This window comes from Elephantulus edwardii, unplaced genomic scaffold, assembly GCF_000299155.1.
Source record: "Elephantulus edwardii isolate Elephantulus edwardi_28Jun2011 unplaced genomic scaffold, EleEdw1.0 scaffold00003, whole genome shotgun sequence".
NCBI classification, from domain to species: Eukaryota; Metazoa; Chordata; class Mammalia; order Macroscelidea; family Macroscelididae; genus Elephantulus; species Elephantulus edwardii.
The window spans coordinates 4527211-4547405 of NW_006399753.1; the positions used below are offsets into that span (position 1 = coordinate 4527211).

General features: G+C 48.2%; 1 protein-coding gene across 1 annotated transcript in view; it reads left to right on the forward strand.

The window, feature by feature from the left end:
• The window catches only part of COL22A1 (collagen, type XXII, alpha 1), a 210880-nt gene that overhangs the window by 161957 nt on the left and 28728 nt on the right, over window positions 1-20195 (forward strand). The window contains exons 42-47 of the mRNA XM_006879451.1: window positions 2625-2678; window positions 3486-3539; window positions 8725-8778; window positions 11731-11784; window positions 15588-15641; window positions 18642-18695. Of these exons, the coding sequence (XP_006879513.1) occupies window positions 2625-2678; window positions 3486-3539; window positions 8725-8778; window positions 11731-11784; window positions 15588-15641; window positions 18642-18695 (324 nt within the window). The remainder of the gene's footprint in view (window positions 1-2624; window positions 2679-3485; window positions 3540-8724; window positions 8779-11730; window positions 11785-15587; window positions 15642-18641; window positions 18696-20195) is intronic.

Here is a 20195-nt window from a genome sequence, read left to right on the forward strand (position 1 = left end):
GTTGTAACAGTGCCCACCTCATCAGGGAGTCTTACTGGGAACTGTGCTAACAGATGTAGGGAGCACTTTCTCGGTTCGAGCAGCTCATTGTCAGAGAAGTACATGGAAGGTGAAGTTGAGCAGAGTGCTGTCAGCGCCTTTCTCTGGAAGGAAATGAGTCAGGTGTGGGGGTGGCTGTGTTTGCTTGATCCCTGGCTGCAGTGGGGTCTGGGCCAGGGACTGTGGAGGGGGTCCTTGAACTGCTGACACCCCATTGTTATGAAGGAGGGTTGAAAGCACTCCAGACCTCGCCTGAGGACTAGATTTCAAAGGAAACCATTTACCTTGAAGGCTATTGTCCTAAATGTCAGGGAAGCAGCAGGCTGTCCTGTCACTTGTTTTCACTGAGGTTACAATGCGTCCTGCAGACTGAGCGCTGGTTTTATAGCTTTGGAACCAGTATAAACAATGACATGCAGAAACGCTGGGACGCATGCTGGTCCCCTCTGAGCTCACTTTTATTTCTCATCCAACAATGGTAGGTGGCACTTTGGGGCCATGAGTTCCCCCCAATGCGCTGGGTACACTGCAGGGAGGTAGGGACAGAGTGTGAGTATGCAGTCATCCCTGAGCTGCAGGTGTGGTAGAACAATCTGGAGAGGAGTGGGGTGTCTTGGAGCCAGAAAGCCCCTCACAGAGTGGCCTTTTCCGCACCCCCATCCTTCACTTACTGGATGAACAGCTGGAGAGCAGGGAGGGAACCTACCTGACTTGCAGAGACGTGAAGATCAGCAGTGGCAGTCCTGGGACCAGAGCCGTGGCTGGCTCTCTGCTGACATCTGACTGTAGTGAAGTCTTTTGAAGGAGCTGAAGAGCTTTTGTCCGAAAACATTTTACAGAAATACATTTGTCAATGAAAACATTGTTTCAGTGGGTTGAACTTCTTGACTGTTTTCATGATGACATTTGTGGTGATGTGAAATGTAATGGTGATGGTGGTGGTCATGGTGTTAGAGGTGGTGATGGTCATGGCGGTGGTGGTGGTGGTGGTGATGTGACAATGAAGATGACGTTGATCCAATGGTGGTGGTGACGGTGGTTATGATGGTGGTGGCAGTGGTGATGGTGGTGGTCATGGCGTTAAAGGTGGTGATGGTCATGGCAGTGGCAGTGGTGGTGGTGGTGATGTGACAATGAAGATGACGTTGATCCAATGGTGGTGGTGACGGTGGTAAAGATGGCGTGACTGTGATGGTAGGTGATTATGAAAGTGATGACGGTAAACTCTGAGAAGGCTTACAATAGAAAGGGGGAGAAAAATGAGAAACAAAACTTAAAACCATAAACACAGTCCTGGCTTACTGGCCTGAGGGAGACTGTGGAACCCCCAAGACTATGGCTTTTTGTCATCCGTCAAGCCTCGAAGTGAAACCGTCCCCAAGACTCAACCTCCCGCCAAACAATAGTCTTGCAGGGTGGTCAGCACAAGCAGGGAGGGGCACACTCCTTGGAATGAGCAGGGATTCCAGGAGAAAGAGGACTCCGAAGGTGGAGGGATAGAAGAGACAGAGAAGGGCGAGTGAGCCACGAAAGGGGCAGTGGGGAGGGTCGTGCTGCAGTGTGGGCTGGTCGTCAGGACCACACAGCGTAACCTGTGTCAGCTGTTGGCTGGAAGAGCAGTTTGCTCTATTATCATTCTCTCAAACCATGACAACAAGCTTAAAAAGAAGATAAAAGAGCGTGGTGGTGGGGAGAATGATGATAGCTAGTGCTTACTGAGGATCAACCCCCACAAACGTCACGTTTTGATCCTCACAAACCCCCATGACCTTGGCCCTCTGCCTTTTATTCCCATGGTAGAAGTTAGGAAGTGCAGCTCAGAGACACAGTAAATGGCAAAACTGGAATCCAAATGAGAAATAAGACTAAATGAGCCATCTATTGAGTGTTTATTATATTCTGACTTGTGTGTTATTGTTTTCTATACTTTGTTGAATGCTAGTCAGCCTGCATTTTGGGAGGCAGGCTCAATTATTTCCCGTTTTATAGATAAAGGAACCAAGCCTCTCAGAGTTGCAGTGACTTGTCCGGGATCTTACAGAAGTTAAGGGAGGGAGCAAGGAAGCCATGCACTGATGTGACCTCCTCAGCTCTGCTCTGCTGCCATGCCCAGTGCTACCTCACAGCCTCCTCTTTTCACCCCAAACCTGCCAAGCCGACCAAGGGACCCTGCATTCCTGCTCAAACCTGCAACACTACACCCCCCTTCCCTCAGACGCTTCCCTCTCCAACATAGACCTTCACGTACAGCCATCTACCCATATCTTAGAGTCAGAAGATCCCTGGTAAGATCTGGGGCCATTGTTTTAATGGCTTCTGTTGCCTACCACTAAATCCCAGTTCAAGAGTTGTCTTAAAAGTCTGTCAGTGAACGGAGATTCCCCCTGCTTCCCCAGCCCTACTGTACCCCCGGCACCCCACAGTTTAGATTAGTCATTTCTCCATCAATTCCTCAACCAGGTCTTTATATTTCTGTGTATAGACAGCCTCCATGTCAGCTGACACTTGAAAAGAGACTACTGAAGAATGATTGAATGAGCAGCCTTAGTAAAATTTTTCTTTCTTCTTTTGTGTTTTCTCCCAAGGGAAGTAAAGGAGAGCACGGCGTAGATGGGGAGGTTGGACAGAAAGGTGATCAGGTAATAAAAACAATTTCCTTTATCACGAACCTTCACCCTCAAGAAGCAGCGAGTTTCCTTCTTAGAAGCAGCCCCGGCGTTGCTTGTACTGAGATCATTCCTTATTGTTTCTTCATCTGTGACTGAAATTTTAGAAGTTCTCATTTTCATGGTCACATTTTGTTATTTCTGCTTCACCGTCATCTCTGTTACCCTGAAATGATCTGAATAATTGGTCTTTTCTCTCTTTAATTTTGAAGATTTACCTTGAGAATTTCTTGCCAGGAATGGTAGTCCTTCTCTATAAAACATCCCTTTCTCCTCTCCCCTCTGCCTACTCATTTAAAAAAAAAATTTAAACAAAGTTTTAATTTTATACTGGTTTACTTACAAAGTTCATATTCGTTGTTCTTCACACAAGATCTTTCCCCTGTCCTGTGCTGTCCTCTCCTCTCTGGCCCACTTGAGACCTTTCCTGTGTCGGTCCACCTCATTGAGGGTCTTCCTCTCATTCACTGACCCTCCACCTTTCCAACCATGATGTCCCTTTGTTCTAATCTCTTGTTCTTACAGTGCACTGTAAGACTCAGGGCTCAGAGCTCACCCTCCCCTGCATTTTCAGAAGCAGTAAATCAGATAAGAGGAGCCTGCCCGTTCTTCCCCCGTGGAGCAGCTGGTGGATTTGAACCTTTGGGATTGTGGCATAGTTTCTTACCACTTGGCCACCACATCTCCTAATCTAGTCATTCAAATCTTGGTATTTGAACAATAATAAATGCCAATAATATTTTTCAATATCAATTTTAAGCATAGTCCTCTGTTTCTTAGGGCCATCCTGGAATTCCAGGTTTCATGGGGCCCCCAGGGAATCCTGGACCACCGGTAAGTAATGTCTTTTGATTCTGTTTATCCTTGACATCTGAGCCTATTTCTGTACTTATTGAAAGTGGCAGCTTAATCAATCTGCCTCTCATTTTATCAGGTGGGAAGGGATTGAGATGTGCCTGGGACGAGCTAGAAGGGCAGGCCCTCTGGGATTGGGACATTGTGGGAAACCTTATTAAATCCTCCTAGTTGTCCTTGTCACCACAGCTGCTGGCCGATGCTGGGGGAGCGGACAGAGACAGTGGTGGGGGCATATTAACCGGGCGCCCGTGGGAGTGGAGTGAGGGGAAGGAGATGAAGGCAGAGAGTGGCCATTCTCTCCTGCTGCCCCTCCCACCTCTGCAGCGGGAGCCCTGGGCTCTGCAGTCCACGCCCTGGCGGAGCCCACATCCAGAGCCACACCTCTGCCTCGCTTGGATCATGCTCCAGTGTGAAAAAAGACTGAAATTAGGGTCTTTAAACCCATTAAACCAAGATCCAACTGCAGCTTAGTTGCTTCTGACTCACAGTGACTCCCCACCTGGTTCCCAAGGTTCTAAGTCTTTACGTGAGGAAACTACTCATCTTTCTCCCTTGGAGATGCTGACTTTTCTTTCAGCAAACATATTACTGACGGCACCACCAGGGCTCCTTTGACATCTGTTTGGGGAAAAGAATAAACAAAAGAAGAACTGCTTTCCCTTTAAGAAGTACATTATGGGACCATGAACCTCCAGGCATTGTCCAAACAGACCTTGAGTGATAGATTTTATAGAGACGCAGTTCAATCCACAGCAGCAGGGTGAGCGGACTTGCTTTACATATTTTTTATTTTATTTTAATTTTTTTTACCATTTTATAGCACAAGTGTTAGGTTAGGTTAGGTTAGTGCACTTAAAGAAGAAATCAGAGAGAGAAAGCTTAATGCAGCTTTATTAAAGGGGGTTGGGGGGGTGGAAGGGGAGCTCCCGGGTGAGTTCCCCATTGTGGAGAGGCAGGATGGGAAGTCACATTGTGAACTTACTGGGGAGGATTTTTATCAACAGAGTCTTTAGGGAGGGACATTCCATTCTGATTTATGAGCCACCTGCTAGCTTAGCCAGACAAGCAAGGCCATTTGCCTTCTTATCTGAAGCAGGCAAGGCCATCAGCATTTGAGTTCTGAATTCTTCATTCTTCTCTTTGGCCCTCTTTGCCCAGACTAACAACAAGCTTTATAGAGAACAGAATAACATGTTTTGCCATACTGTACTCAGTTCGGCAGAGCCCTGGCTTGGACTGCTCCTTTTAAATATCAGTTGAGGTTTCACACTTTGCCGTGTAGCACGTTCTCCACTGCTCTGGTTACTTGAGCAGCACTGAAGTTGTTCAAAGAGACATTCTTCTCTTGGCCAAATACATAGCGGGCCCAGAGCTTAGGTTGTACACCGGAGCACTCGCAGATTAGGATGGGTAGGTCAGGATTCGCCTTTTTCAGCTCCACGTACTTTTTCTCTGTGAAGTCCCTGATGCCCTGGCTGCCGACTGAGCGTTGACATAGTGGATGTGAATCTCCCACAAGGCTAGTTTTACCTGGCTCCCCCAGATTGCAGCCATTATCACTACAGAAGCCCCCACTTTACATATTTTTAAGAAGCTTGATGGGAAGAAATTCACAGGATAGTTGGAAAGTTAGGGTGGCAAGTAAAAATGGAGAATGAACTTCCCCTCTCCCATAATGACCTGCCTGAGAGGGACAATGTAGAGAATTCCCTGCATTTACTGTAATCACTAACAGTAATAACAAACACACCTGATTTCTGGTCAATATTACTGTTTTTAAGCATTTTGGCTCTACTTGGTGTAATTAGTTGTGATCACGAGTAATTACCATGCACTAGTTAATGCTATCATTTCTAATTCCTTGTTACCATTACCACTACTGAAAAGTTCTGACTTTCATCCTGGGATTGTCTTTAAACCTTAAACCAAAAATACACCCTGAAATCTTGAAACCAATCAATCATTTAGAATATTTAATAAAGAATATTTGCTGATTCCTGGCCCTGGGATCTTCTAAAGAACTCTCTATAAAGGAGGCCATATTGCCAACAGTGGCTGGAGAAATGGGAAATCTGGGGGACGTGATGTTAACGGGGAGGAGCCACGTGGGAAGGAGGATGAGAGATGGTCACACAACTTGAAGAACGTGATCAAAGTCACTGACTTGTACACGTGGAAGTTATTGAATCTTTGCATGTTTTGCTTTGTGTGTATTCAACAACAGCAACAGATGATGTTAAAAATCAGGCAAATGAGTAAAAACCTCCAACAACCCTTGAGTTTTCCCCCCACTTTCCCCTCTGGCTCCCTTCCTGTAACAGCTGTCATCTAGCATGGGTGATGTCCTTCTGAGATTTCTCTCTCTTTTCTTCTTAGTTGGCCCCAGACTAGTCATTGCTCCTTGGCTTTTTTCCAAGGCCATGACTGTCCCCATGGATGCCCTGAGTATAACCATGCAAAAAGCTGGTGAACTCAGTGTCCTTGTCCTGCCCAGGACCAGTCCCCTGGCATTTCCTAGGGGTACTCAGTAGACCAGGCCTCCCTGGCCTTCCAGAGGTCACCATCCTAAATACTGAAACAGAGCCCTCTTCAAGTAGAGGTCAAAACCATCTGAAGCACTGCCCCGTAGCAGCCCTGAGCCACAGCAGATCTGCCCCATGGGGTTCAAAGCTCGTCTTCTGGAAGCAGACTGCCCCCCTTCCTCCCAAGAGCAGCTGTTGGTGTCAAGCCAACCACCTTCTATTTCACACTTGAACGCTTTAACGACTGTGCTACCATGGCTTCTAAGTAGACACCAAGATGCCATAATAAAAAGTGAAATGCAGATTCAGTGGGGGTTTCACATTGGAACATGGAGCTAGAGTGTGTGAAATTCAGTCTGTTCTGTCGTCTTGTTCACAACTTCTCACTTCTAATTGTAACTATATGTTAATTAGAACAAATCAAGTTGCTTTCAATGGATTTCCTCCAAGAAAATTGTATGGGAATTTGAAACAGCACTTTTTACTTTATGATGGATTTATGTGGTGAGAATCAGGAAAGGCAAATTATCTATGAATGTATTTAAATCTTTCCTCATATTCCGAGATCCCACTCCAGTCTTTGATATTCAATTTGGTCACCCTCTCCAAGTATCTTCGCTAACAACATCTTGCCAATCCCTGAGCCTCACTCAGCTTTTGTCCTGTCCAGCCTTGCCAAATGGGCATGGAGGATTATTGGAGGGCATCAGTTGGTTTGTTATACTTTGCCATCAATTTTTAAAATGCTGCATTTTTTTTCAAGGTTGCAATGCCACATAAATTGTTCTGCATCTTACTGCATTATCATCAGGGCTTGTAGCCTCTGACAAGCTGAAAGCAGTGGGAGTGGGGTGAGCTGTAAGGAGAGACATTTGTATTGAACAAGACAGCTGAGAAGGAACTCATTTTGTTTCTGAAATGTTTGTTTTGAATAATTTCATATCACAATTATTTAGCTTTCCTGTACAACTTAATGGTTGAAGGAATCAGAAAATGGATGTTGGGGCAAAGCCACATCCCCCCGCTTCTCACTCTGGTAGTTCCAAAGTCAGCATGTTGCCCATTCAAATAAGACGCAGGCACTGAGAACTCTGGGACAACAGTGGGCCATGGCCCTTGGTTTAGATTTTTCATGTTAGATGATGAATCTGAGGCTCACAAAGAATCCTAATCAGAAGCCAGCTTGTCTGTCCCACACTGATTCATGTTTTCCATTCACTGGGCAGATGTTCTTGGAGCTCCAGGCCCTGGGCTGTTGATTGACTTTGGGCATGGGGGCTGAGTCAGCTGCTGATTCAGGCCCAGCAGCCCGGGAGTCAGAAGCAGCTCAAGAGCAGAACATTACTCCCACCCACCCCGCAAGGGCCGTGCGTTGCTCTGTGAGTGCTTGTTGTAAGTCAGGCAGTGACTGAGGGACCAGGAACCTGGGGACCAAGCCACAAGACTCCATTCTCCCAAGCTTACTTCCCAGTGCTTCGCCAGCATCCCTTCTCCAGATAAAAGCCTTATCTTCTTCCTAATCTGCAACAGGGAATTTGACTCCAATGTAATCCTTTCCAGGTCTCTTAAGAGGTGGCTCAGTGGTAAGGAGCTGTGCTGCCAACCCAAAGGTGTGTAGTTCAGATCCACCAGATGCTGTTTGGGAGCAAGATGAGTAATTGCCTCTGGTGCAATTTACTGCCTCCAAAAACCCACTGGAGGGTCAGCTGGGGGTCAGTTCTGACTCAATAACACATGATAACAACAAGATGATAAAAGCTTTAATCAAAGTTATGTAGAGGGGCACTGACTTGGAGCAGAAACTCCATTGATGTCTAAGCTTTGGACTAAAAATGTAATCTCCCCTGGAGCTCCCCAGAGGGAAGCATGGAGCTTAGGCGCTTTGTTTAAATCTGTCCTCATTTCCCTGGGCCCTAGTGGTTCAGTGGTTGAAGTACTCACTGCTAAACATTATGAGTGCTTTGAACTCATTAGACTCTATTATTCTCATTGTGCCCATGAGTTAGAACTGACTCATAACTGACCCTCCAGTGTATTCTCAGAGGCTGTAAGTCCCATGAGAGGACATTGCCCATTTTCCTTCCGCGGAGCAGCTGATGGATTCAAACTGTGTGCCTTTGTGTTGGCAGTGAAGCTCCTTCCCCACTAAGCCACCAGAGCTCCCTCCATAAAGATCAATGCATTGAAAACCCAATGTGGCAATTCACTCCTATTCTATAGGGATGCTAGGACTCAAAGTCAACTCAATGCCAACAGACCTGGGTCATTTTAGACTCTCTCCTGAAGATGAATGCAAGGGTTCGTATTCCTGCCTCCTGCCCCAGATGCCCCTGACACACAGCTGGAATTGTCCACTCTGCAGGAAGACCGTGAATGTTGGCCAAGGGGTGAGGAGCTGTTGGGTGCTTTGTCCCTTTCTGAAATGCTGCTGTGGTTCCTCCCACTTCTTATATTGGCAGAGAAGGTAGAAACATTTTGAGGTCAAGGCAGGATCCTGCCTGACTGGGCTACATTTCAAACATCCATGTTTTCAACTACCGCCTGGGTGCTCACCTGATTGTACCACGAAGTGACCATCAGGTACACAGAGGAGGATGCTGGTACCTCTGTTGACCACATTCCTGCTTTGTCCTCCTCAGGGAGCGGATGGAATTGCGGGAGCTGCTGGACCACCAGGAATCCAAGGGCCTCCGGTGAGCATCTCAAGGCACCAGCCTTTACTTGCCATGTGGGTCTTACTGACTGCCTGCAGCCTTTCACTGCCCTCCCGCCCTTCAGGGCTCACACAGTCTGAGATTCTACTTGATACAAGTCTCATAGGAGATCATAGGAAGAATCTCTTTATGGTTTCTTCACCAATAACATAAACCTTTGGAGGAAATGATGAGGTGACATCTATTTAAAAATTCAGCTTACAGCCATCAATGCCAACAGAATCTAGGTTAATCCATCTCCCTGTTCTACTCAGAGAACAGAAATAATTGAGCTGAGGTTGTGTTCCAGGCAGAAGGTGGCCTGTGTCATCCTTTGCTGCTTAAAAAAGTAAGGTGAAGTTCAGAACGAGTCCACACTGTATCAAGGTCCACACCGTACCAAGGTTCCACAACCACTACTTGTGGGGCTAGCCTTTGACCCCCCAGCTCCTAACACAAACCCCAAAATCATTTATATAGGAAGCTGCCGAAATGGCTCTTGGTTTTAACGTCGTAAAGTAAAAGGGTGACGCTCAGGACACCAGACATTTTGCTGACACCCAAAGCCTGCATGGCGTCTAAAGGAATGTAAGTGCATTAAGTTGTCACTGACTGTTAGTTACTGTCAGGTTGGCTCTGTTTAGAGTAACCCATGGACGAGACAACGAGACCTTGATGGTCTCAGCAGGCCTTGAACTTGCTGTCACCACTGTGTCAGCCCATCTCGAGGGTCTTCTTCCTTTCCACAGACCCTCCTCTTTCCCACAGTGCTACCCTTTTCCAGATGCTAACCCCTACCAACGCCATACCCCTAAAAACGGAAAGAAAGCCTCATCTCTTTTCTTTCTTAACATTTTTAAATTATTATTTTAATGAGAGTTTACAGAAAAGTTGGATTTTTCATTCATTCAGTCATTGTTACACCTTTTCCTCTCTACCCTCTACCAGTTTGCTTTTTTGTTTTAAAAAAATATTCATTGTTGCATCATTTCCTCCCTCCCCCACCCCTCCCCCAGTCCACTTTGCTGTGGACCTCTTATTCTGAACTTTCGTCATATAAATAATGTGCGATCATAAATTCCTTTTACACAGTGCCTTCCTTCATCTGTCCCAGTGCAGTGTTCATTATTCTGGCTACATGTCTTCCAAGTCTGTTTTTTAAACATTCCTTTCTAAGCCCATATATAGGTAATATATCCACTATTCTTCCCCAACACCACAATCCAAAAGCATCAGTTCTTCTTTGGTCTTTATTACTCACTGTGCAGTTTTGACATGCACACGAAGCAGTAGGAGAGAAGGCTTGGTTAAGGTGCACCTTGATCTCAGAGTACGCCATTCATTTACCTGTTGCCCCTGTTTGAGAACTGAGATGAGCAGGCAGCAGGACAGTCTAGTCATCCCTCAGAGAGCGTGTGGCAGGTCCCGGCACACACCCTTGTCTCCAGGAGGCTCTGCATCATGTTTCAAGTCTAAGCAGCAGGTCTGCCCTGCCGGGTGTCCTTCCACTCCACACCCACAGGGAATTTAGGGAACACCGAGTACAATATCTTCTTCATACAAGGTAGTCAAAGCCAAAGGGGTTCAGTACTATGTTATTGTTGTTGATTGCCTTTGAGTTGAGCACGACTCATAGCAACCCTATGAACAAAAAGCCTGAAGCCCCTCTACAACCATCGACATTTGTCAAAGTTCATAGAGTTTCCAAGGCATGTCAGTACTATGATTTCCATAAGTCCACACCTGCAGTCTGGAGTTCCTCCTCCAGCGTACTGTGTGGATGGGTTGGAGCTGAGAAGGAAGGATGCGGAGATTGAGACATCACAGGCGCGGGTCTTTTCAGGATGATTATCTGGCCAGTTCTTTTGGATCAGGCTGCCTAGAAGTTCCACCATGAATAAAATATAAAACATACTGCAGGCGTTTTTTTCATTGATTTTCTTCAGACAGCAAAAGATTTCCCCTGTAAAAACCAACGGACTGGACTGTTCGCCTGAGGAAAAAAATGTGGAGCTTGACTGTAAAATCATTATATTCTTAGGAACGAAACCTTATTTTAAAAGATTTTGATTACACCTTGAAAGTTAAGGGCTTGCTTGAAGCTGTCCATGGTCCTGATGCTGTATCATAAACCAGAATGTAACTGATGTCTTCTGGTCCTGTGTGAATGGTGGTTGTTATTGTTAGGTGCCATTGAGCCAAGTCCGACTCCTGTGAGCCTGTGAGCACAGACCCGAGCCCTGCCGTGTCCTGTGCTGTCCTCACCGGCTCTGACACGCTTGTACGAGCGGCAGGTCTCGCTCTCTCCTCTCTCACACACATGTACTAGTACACTCACAAGAAGAAGGAAATTAAATAGGCCACAAGAACAAAAAGGAAAGATATACACAAACATTTATCATTATATTTTTAATTACAACATATAAATGCACATCTATTGCCAATTTCTTGGCATAAGATTAGGATGACCAGCCATTGTTCTTTTTTTCCCCTTTGTAACAAGTGGTTTGGGACTTTGAGACGCCTGGGAGACCACCTGAATGTAGAAGCTTAGACTTCTAGAAACTCCTCCAATCTTGTAGAGCTATTTTGTAGCTCTTTTTAGTGAATTATCTCCATCAAATGTTTTCAAATCATGAAATTAATTTGTACCAAGTTATAATTGGAGACAGCAAGTAGAGTGGTTGGATGAGAAGCTGGGGTGGCAGTGTGTCCGCGGCGAGGTGTCGGGGTGATGTGGGGAAGAGGGTGGGGGGATTGAAGGGTGTGAGGACAGTCATCAGTGCCACCGGGCTGCACGAGGAGAGGTGGCTGTGATGTTCTTCTCGGTGTATTTTCTCTCTCTCTCTCACACACACACACACACACACACACACACATACACACACACACACACATTTTTAAGAGTCCGCCATAAAGACTGATCTGTGCTTTCACGTCTTTTACCTTTAGGGGAAGGAAGGCTCAGCTGGACCCCCGGGCCCCCCTGGATTACCAGGCATCCCAGTAAGTGCACATTTTTTTTAAAAAGTGTAGTTTCTGTGTTAAAAAACACATATGTATTCCATCTGTTTGAAGTGAAAATGTTCATTAGAGGAACTTTGTGTCTTAGAAAAAAATGCAAAGAAGAGTGACCCCCAGCTTCTTTGCCAGCCAGACCCAGCCAGACGGCACTTGGCTAAGTGGCCTTTGCTTCAGGCCGTGTGCGCTTTTGGTTTTGTTCACTCTTTAAACCATCTTTTCACTGGCAGAGTGCCGGGAAATTGCTTCGCAAATCTGGGGTAAAGGAAGTAAAGAACAAGCAAGTATGAGAGAGAATGAGCTACACTTGCCTGACCACTGTGACCTGCCTGTCTGAAGGACAGACAGCCCCGCAGTGGGCCCAACCCCTGGGCTGGCTGTGGTCTCAGGGAGAAATCGAACAGAACAATGGGACACCGCTGATGTGGCCTGTGCTGTGCAATGTGATAGCTAGAAACATGAGCTGTGTGAGTCCAGGAATCAACAAGCAAGTGACTGGAGGACACCGGGGCTTCCAGGGGAAGTGAGATCTGTCCTCTTGGACCAAATGTCAATGAGAAATACCAGTTCCTTCCACTGCCACCTGTTCTGTGAAGGACACAGGACTCAGACGAAACAACACTTCGTGATTACTGCATTTATTCCAGGAAAAACAGCTGACTGCCCCATTGGCTCCGTGCTGGCTCCATGCTCAGCTCCATCTAAAAGAAGCCCCTGTGTTCGTGGATGCCTGGAGTCGGCATATGGAGCACAGAGCCAGCAAGGCATCGGGAGCTGCTCCTTGGCTTAGATCTTGCTCTTGCTGCTGTTGTCAGTGTGCTCTTGAGTTCGAGCTGGTTCGTAGCTGACCCTGCAGCAGGACTTGAGAGGCTGCAGATTACACAGAGATCGTCCAGTCTTCTCCTGCAGAGCAGCTGGTGGATTCCACTCACCGGCCTTCCGGCCGGCAGCACAGCTCCCTAACCACCAGGCCACCAGCTCCCGTAGTGTTAAAGCAGGCAGGCATTACTCAACAGCAGCTATTTCACTGATGTATGTATTATGTGCTGTCGAGTTAGAAGTGACTCGTAGCTCACCCTCCAGTGGGGTTTTGGTGGCTGTAAATTGCATGGGAGGAGATTGTCCACCTTCCTCCTGTGAAGTAGCTGAGGGTGGATTCAAACCCCCTGCCTTTGGGTTGGCATCACAACTCCTTAACCACCAGAGCTTCCTTATCATGGGTTACACATTAATGTAAGCATGCATCACTCGATATCAACTTCACAGCCCGTGGGATTGGATACTGAGGGATTTAGATGTTAGATGAACATAAACCTTAGTGGAAACCTATGTCTGGTGTGCTGGTCACCACTGCAGGGGGTGCTGACAATGCTGACAGGGTGGGCAGTGGTGACAGGAACAGCGCGGTGAGCGAGGAGAAGTGAGCGAAGAGGAGTGAATGTGCACCGTCCTGACACATCAAGGGCAGCCCGGGCCCCTGCAGTCCACACATCACCGCCACCACCTGCCAGCAGACACAGCCAGGGAGCCTGGGTCCAGAGTGATGTCCCCTGCCTCATCTGCTTGCATCCCACCTGCAGCCCAGAACCCTGAGAGTCTGGACTGGAGTGTTTTGACCTGTTAAAACAAAGCCCCAACTATTACTGAATGACCCGTGGTGACCCCTCATGGGTTTGTGAGGGAGCTGACTCCTGGTTGACCCTCCAGTGGGTTTTCAGAGGCTGTAAATCGCACAGCAGAATGCCCATGTGTCTTTCAAGCTTAAAATTCTAAGAAGGAAATAATGAGCAAAAAGAGTTATATCCCTCTTTTAAAAAAGTAAAGCAAAAGCCTCTGGGACCATGGACATGTATGTGGACAGACGTTGCCTGAACTGATGTTAAGTGACACACACCTGTAAGTTGTTATCAGTACCACCACGATGCTGAATGACCTCAGTGAGCTTGACAGTATGTCACAGCGCTGAGTCTGTGCCTGTGTCAGGGCGTTGGACATCCTCTGTCCTTACAGGTCACGCCAGGAAGGTGGAGCGTGGTCTGCGATGCAGTTGTCAGGGGACAGTCTGCCTTCTTCTGAAAGCCAAAGCTAATTCTTAGGTTGTTAGGTGATCCACATGCATCCCATGCTCCTCTCCCTCCCCTTCCAGGTGACCCAAACACCTGTCCCTCAGGGTCCTGACCACCTCCAGCCTGAGTCCATTAGCCTTCCTGCTGGACAGTTCCCCTGTTACACTGGATGGTCTTGCATCTGCCCAGCTCTTCCGCCCCCGCCTCTTCCTGCTGCCTCCATGCAGGGAAGTGGCAAGTGGCCTCTGGAGTGAGACTTTTCGTTGAAAAAGGGATCACCTCAGCCTGGCCTCCCGGACAGCCCCGCTGGCTTGTTTGGGGTTTGCACTCACGGGTAGTAGCAGGTATATGTTGTTCATGGAGACGGCGTCCTGGATGGTCAGTAAATTCAGGTTTCTGTCCTCAGTGATGTCCACCAGGGCCTGGGTGCTGATGTGGGTGCTGCTAAGGGCCAGCACCTCAGTTCATCAGCAACCTGGTCCCATTTATGGACTCTGTTCAGCATCACAAGACCCTCTGGTGGCTCAGTGTTAAGGTATTGCCAGCACAAAGGCATGAGGTTTGGATCGACCAGCTGCGCTGGGGAGAGAGATGGACAGTCCCCCTCCGTGTGATTGACAGTCTCTGCACACCTGGCAGAGGGTCAGCTCTTAGTCACTTCCAACTGTGACGCAAACCGACACAGTGACTGTGCGGGGCCGGCTGATGACCGCCGCGGTGCGACAAGGGTCTCGGAGATTCCACACCTTGTCCACAGTCACGAGGCTGGTGGGTGAAGGCAGGATTCCAGCCTTGCACCGTGTACTCACTTCCGCTCTGCCTCTCAGCCTCACTGCTGCTGGGACGCAGCTCCCAAGACCCCGCCTGCTCGGTCCTGCCCCCCACACTGGACTTCTTTCTCTTGTCCATGGCCTCCTGCACAATCAGCTGTGGCTTAGATAGACCCAGGGCCGCAGTCCCCACAGGGTTGCTACCCCAAGGGCTCCGTGGCAGTGGCTTTCACTGGGTCAGGGGACCACCCTCCAGCTGGTGGCCAACATCATAGCTTGATTTCCTGAAACCCGCTGTCGTCCTGTCAATCCTGATGCAGGGCAGCCCTGTGGGACAGAGTGGAACCGTCCAGTGAGGTTTCTGAGGCTGTAAATGCAGGTGGGAGCAGACTGCCTCACATTTCTCCCACAGAGAGAGAGGCTGGTGGACTTCAACCCGACCCTGAGGTTACCAGTGCATTGCTTAATTCACTGTGCTACTAGGGAGCCTGATTTCATGGGGGAAAGAACATATTCATGACCTTCCATTATCCCAGCACAGCCCTGACTATCAGCCGTGCTCACACCCCCGGTTCTGCATGTGACTTGTTGTCCTTGTCGTCAGAAGCCACGTGTTCCTCCCTCCTCATTGTGTGCAGTCCACGCGGCCCAGGGTTCAGCTCCCGCTGTGCTGCTGTGGCTTCGTGAACGTCCCAGCAGGGCTTCCTCACATCAACAGCAGCAGTGCCGGCACCATTTATCACGTTCCCCGTCCCATCAGTGCCGAGCATCTCACAGCCTCCGCTCAAGCCTCAGTCCCCGGAGAGACAGGAATCAAATCCCTTCTTCCCTCCACTGCCTGCTGCCAGCGAGCATGCCTGCGTTCTAGGGAAATGTGGCTGTTAAATCCATGTTGGGTGTTCGTCCGTCTCATCATCTGTGACCTGGTGACCCAGCTGAGCTTCTTCCACAGGGAGAAGAAGGCAAAGAGGGCAGAGATGGAAAACCGGGGGCCCCTGGAGAGCCGGTAAGGAAGGGACTCGTCAGTTCTTGTGCTGTTGTTTCCTAGAGTAGTATTTATTATCTCAGCGGCCACGGCAAGCAGAGCAGCAGTGTGAACCGAACAGTGAAACCGGCTTCTGTGTCTCTATTCATCGTGGGGAACCTGCTGGTAAACAGCACCACCCCTATTATAGAGCTGGGGAAACTGAGGCCTGGAGCGGTGACCTGATGGCCTCAAAGCTGGTGCAGGCCTGGAGCCTGAGCCCGGCCTTCCTGCTCCTTCTGCATTTTCTGCTTAGCTGCCACAGGTAGCCCTGGTTCTACTGATGTGGGAGGGAAACTGAGACACGTGGGCACTGCCTGGCGTGGCCCTCTGATAAAGGGAAGGACTTTGCAGTCTGTTGCTGTCCAGTCAGTCTCTGGTACCTGGTGGGCCCAGCACGAGGGGGTAGCACAGAGCAGGTGCTGCCTCATCGCCATGGTCGGTTCTGACCAGCCTGTCGCCCTGCACGGGGTCCTGATGACTGGTGTTCTGAGCTGCACCGCCCTGCCTTCTTCCTAGTCCGCCTGGCCTAGAAGCTCCCCTGAGATGTGTTCCGTGTCGGAGCAGCACCTGCCTCCCCTGGCACAGGAGTGGTGCCAGAGCACGAGTTCTGTTGGCTGGGCGTGGCACTCAGCTCTCTGCCAGAACGATATCACCGGCCTGCCAGCTGCCCCGTGCCTGAGGGTGTCACATCCCCTGGGAACCTCGGGCCTCCTCCCCTCTAGCTCAGGGTGTTGTGAACTTTCTCCCTCTCTAATCCGACACACAGCTTTTCATTGTTTCTTTAAAATCTGATGCCCGGGAACGCACAATGAAAAGAATCAAGGGCTCATGAGTGTGCGATGATCATTTCATTACTGGGGTCAGACCAACTCACAGCTGCCTCTCCAGCGAGTTCTCAGAGGCTATAAACTGCATGTATATAAATGATACATTGTGAGGAAGGTGCCCGTCTTTCTCCCTTGGAGGCCCTGGTGGTTTGGAACCAGCAGATAAACCATCTAGCGGAACCGCCTCTGGCTTTGTAGTGCGCTCCCTAGGGCCTGGGCTCCCAGAGCCCCCTGAATATGTAACATAGAGAGTCAAGTATCTATACACGTCTGTATACATGAAGTCATAGACGCACGTGTTTGTTGCTAGATGCCACTGAGTCGGCTATGACTCGTAGGCGCCCTGTGAAGCGCACATGTGAACCTGCCCTCTCCCGCTCCATTCCCGGGAGCTCTGAAACACTCACCCAAGGTGACTGATGACTCCATCAGCTGATCCTTGACCTTTGCCCACAGGATGTCCTTTTCTGAGGACTGATGTCTCCTGACAAAATGCCCCGCGGACGTGAGGTGAAGAGTCACCGTCCCCACCTCTAAGGAACACTCTGTCTCACTTCCTCCGAGACTCTCTAGCTTGTCCTTTTTGCACTTACGCTATTTGTTACCTATTTTATTTCTAGTTTTCGCTCTTCAGAGCGCTGGAAAGGGTGGTCAGTATCCACAGAAGAAGAATTTTGAGCAGCTGGGACACAGAAATAATGAGATGGTGGTTCTGTGCCCTGTAGTATTTTAATTTGCCAATATCTCTTTTTAAAAAGATTTTGGAATCGTGCGTGCATTGTTCATTTATAAAATTAGATGGAACATATGACGAATTACTAATACTGTGTGAGAACTAATAACTACAGAAAACCTTGAAAACTGCGATCAGTGTAAGGCCGAGAGCTGGGAAGAAGGAAAACTCAGGGCGTGTTTCTGACGTGGGGTTTTTAGTGGAGCTGTAGAAAGTGGTTGCACTGCCCCCATCAAAGATGGAAACCCTCGGGGCCTGGAGATGCCAGGCACCCCTGATGAGTTCCAGTTCCTGCAAGTTTCCTGTGATAATAGTCTGATGATCGGGGATGCTGCTAACCTCCTTGTAGACCTATGGCCTGCCTGGGTGCATCAGAAAGCATCCCAGAACCTCAGCTCCCTTAGAGATAGGGTGAGAGAAATAAGACCAACTTGTGGTTTATTGCTGGAGAAACAAGTGGGGCGCAAAACTGGTTAAATGTGGCCCACTAACCTGTTAGTTGTACCAACTTCCTTCTCCCGACAGCCCCAGTGTTAACCTCTGGTGAGGTAGGAAGTTCTGATCCTTTAAACTTGAAGTGGAGTTACAGAAGAGCTTCTATAATGTGGTTTATATTCCAGTCAGTCTGTGTGGTCATGAACCACTGTGGCTCATTCTGATGTTTGTAACCTGCCATGAGCACCTCCTCACTCATCATTTCACCCGGGCTGCCGGATGCTGAAACCGGAGCTCACTGCTGGGAGGAAGAGGAAGGCTCTCTGCGGCAAGGGCCGGGAAGGCTCCTGCAAAGCTGAAGGCTCCTCCTGGCCGCAGAGCTGCCCCTGGGCAGGGAGCCATAGTCAGTAGCCTTGTGGAGAGGTGGAGGGACAGGCAGGACTCGCCACCTTGGGGACAGCAGCTCTTTGCACACAGAGTGCTTCCTCACGTCCCCAGGTTCTCCCGTAAGGCGTCCAGAGCCTTGTTGGTGCACACACTGTACCAGATTAGGAAACAAAAGCACCCAGAGATCAAGGTGTTTGGCCAGTGTGTAAAGTGCTTTGTAATTCTGTTGTTGGGTGCCATGGAATGGGTTCCCTCTCACAGTAGGAACCATACTTAAACAGAACAAGACGCCCAGTCCTCACAATCGCTGAATTTATATCCAAGATGTCTGTATCATTTCTCATCCAGACCAGAGCCCATACGAGGGTGCAAAGGGGCATAGCAAATGCCATGGAACGGTGTGAGCAGGACTACCCGCGAAAGCCAGGAGCACATGAAGGGCGCCTGATGGCTTGTCTGTGTGGACTGCCATGCTCCCAGTTGCCAAGGTCAAGGGTTGGCAGCAGAGTGAGCGGAGGCTGACTGACAGCAGTAGACTGCAGGGGAGCTCAGGCAGCTGGGAATCACAGACTCAACCTCTCTTCTCTTCATTATCAGGGCAAAGCTGGAGAGCCGGGCCTGCCAGGACCAGAGGGAGCACGAGGCCCACCTGTAAGTGCCAAGAGGGCACGTGTGTGTGTGTGTGTGTGTGTGTGTGTGTGTGTGCGTGCGCACGCATAGGTATGGTGTGTGAGAATATGTGAGCACATGTGCATGGATGCGGTGTGTAAGAATACGTGTGAGCAGGTGACAACTATATGTGTATGGATGGTGTGTGTGTGCATGAGTGTGCATGTGTACACGGGTAGGGTGTGTAAGAATTGGTGTGCACATGTATGAGAAAGTGTGCGATGGTGTGCCTGATTTGTATGGTTGGTTTGTGCACATGTGCCCATGTCTGCATACATGGGGAAAAGTGTATGCATTGCTGTGGGCACCTGCGTGTGTGTGTGTGTGCGTGTGTGTGTGCGCATGTGTGCGTGTATGCACACACAGATAAGAATGCATTCATACGCCCACATGTGCTGCTGTGTGCACAGATGAGCGTGTGACGTATGTTCGTGCTGTGTGTGTGAGTCTGTGTCTGTGTGTCCGTGTGTGAATGTGCAGGTGTGTTGGGGATTTGATGGCGGGTGTGGATGGCTGATAGGGGGGTTCCCGGGGCTGTTTCCATCTGAGACAGCGGTGTTCTTCCTCAGAGATCCCGTTCCCACACACCATTGTTGTAGAACTTATTTTCAAATCGCAGTCCTTACTGTACATTTTTTACTTTGTTTTTATGTGGTTATTATGTTTGATGAGTTTTCTCTCCTTGAATGAGGAGGATGATAGGACCTAAAAATTAGTATTAATTTTAGTTTTGCACAACTTCCCATAGCTAGAGTTTTTCTCTAATTACAAAAAGAATCTCTTCTCACAGCATCATAGTGATGATGCAGTGATGGTGACAATAAGGAAAGAATTAGAAGAATGATTTGGAGAAGAAAATCAAGTTACTTTTATTCTGTAGTCCAGATGCTAAACTGTTCACATTCTAGTTGACTTTATGATATTTTCCTCAAGTCTGTTTGTCTAAGATGAATGCCAATATCTGGTTATCCAAATCTGTGTATGTATAATTATTTAGTATATGGAATATACAAATTTAATATGCACTAATTTCTTTCTCATAAAGATGAATTCAGACAATACATTACATTTTATTCTTTTTAAAAATCTTACCAAATGCTCCAGTCTTTCATAATTTTCAAATTGTTGACATAATTCCTTAAACTGCTTTTTTGGGAGAAATATGATCTTAATGAAAATCCCCAAATCCAGTAATCTGGAAAGAAGTAGCAGATCATAATGCAAGCTCTATTTAATTAATATTGTCTTTCAGTAAACAACAATTTTTTCCAATAAATTATATGGCAAGTATTCAATAAGAAGGAAATAAAATGCAAAATCCATTTCCTTTATTACAAATCCCCCTGCTTTCACCTGAGACTGTGGGGGATGGAGACTCAGGGTTTGTCATGAACCGCTGAGGTCCTTTCTTACTGGGAAGGATCTCTGATGCTCTGGTGCCTTGTGTCTTGTACTGTTGTTGTTGTTTTGTGCCATCACGTC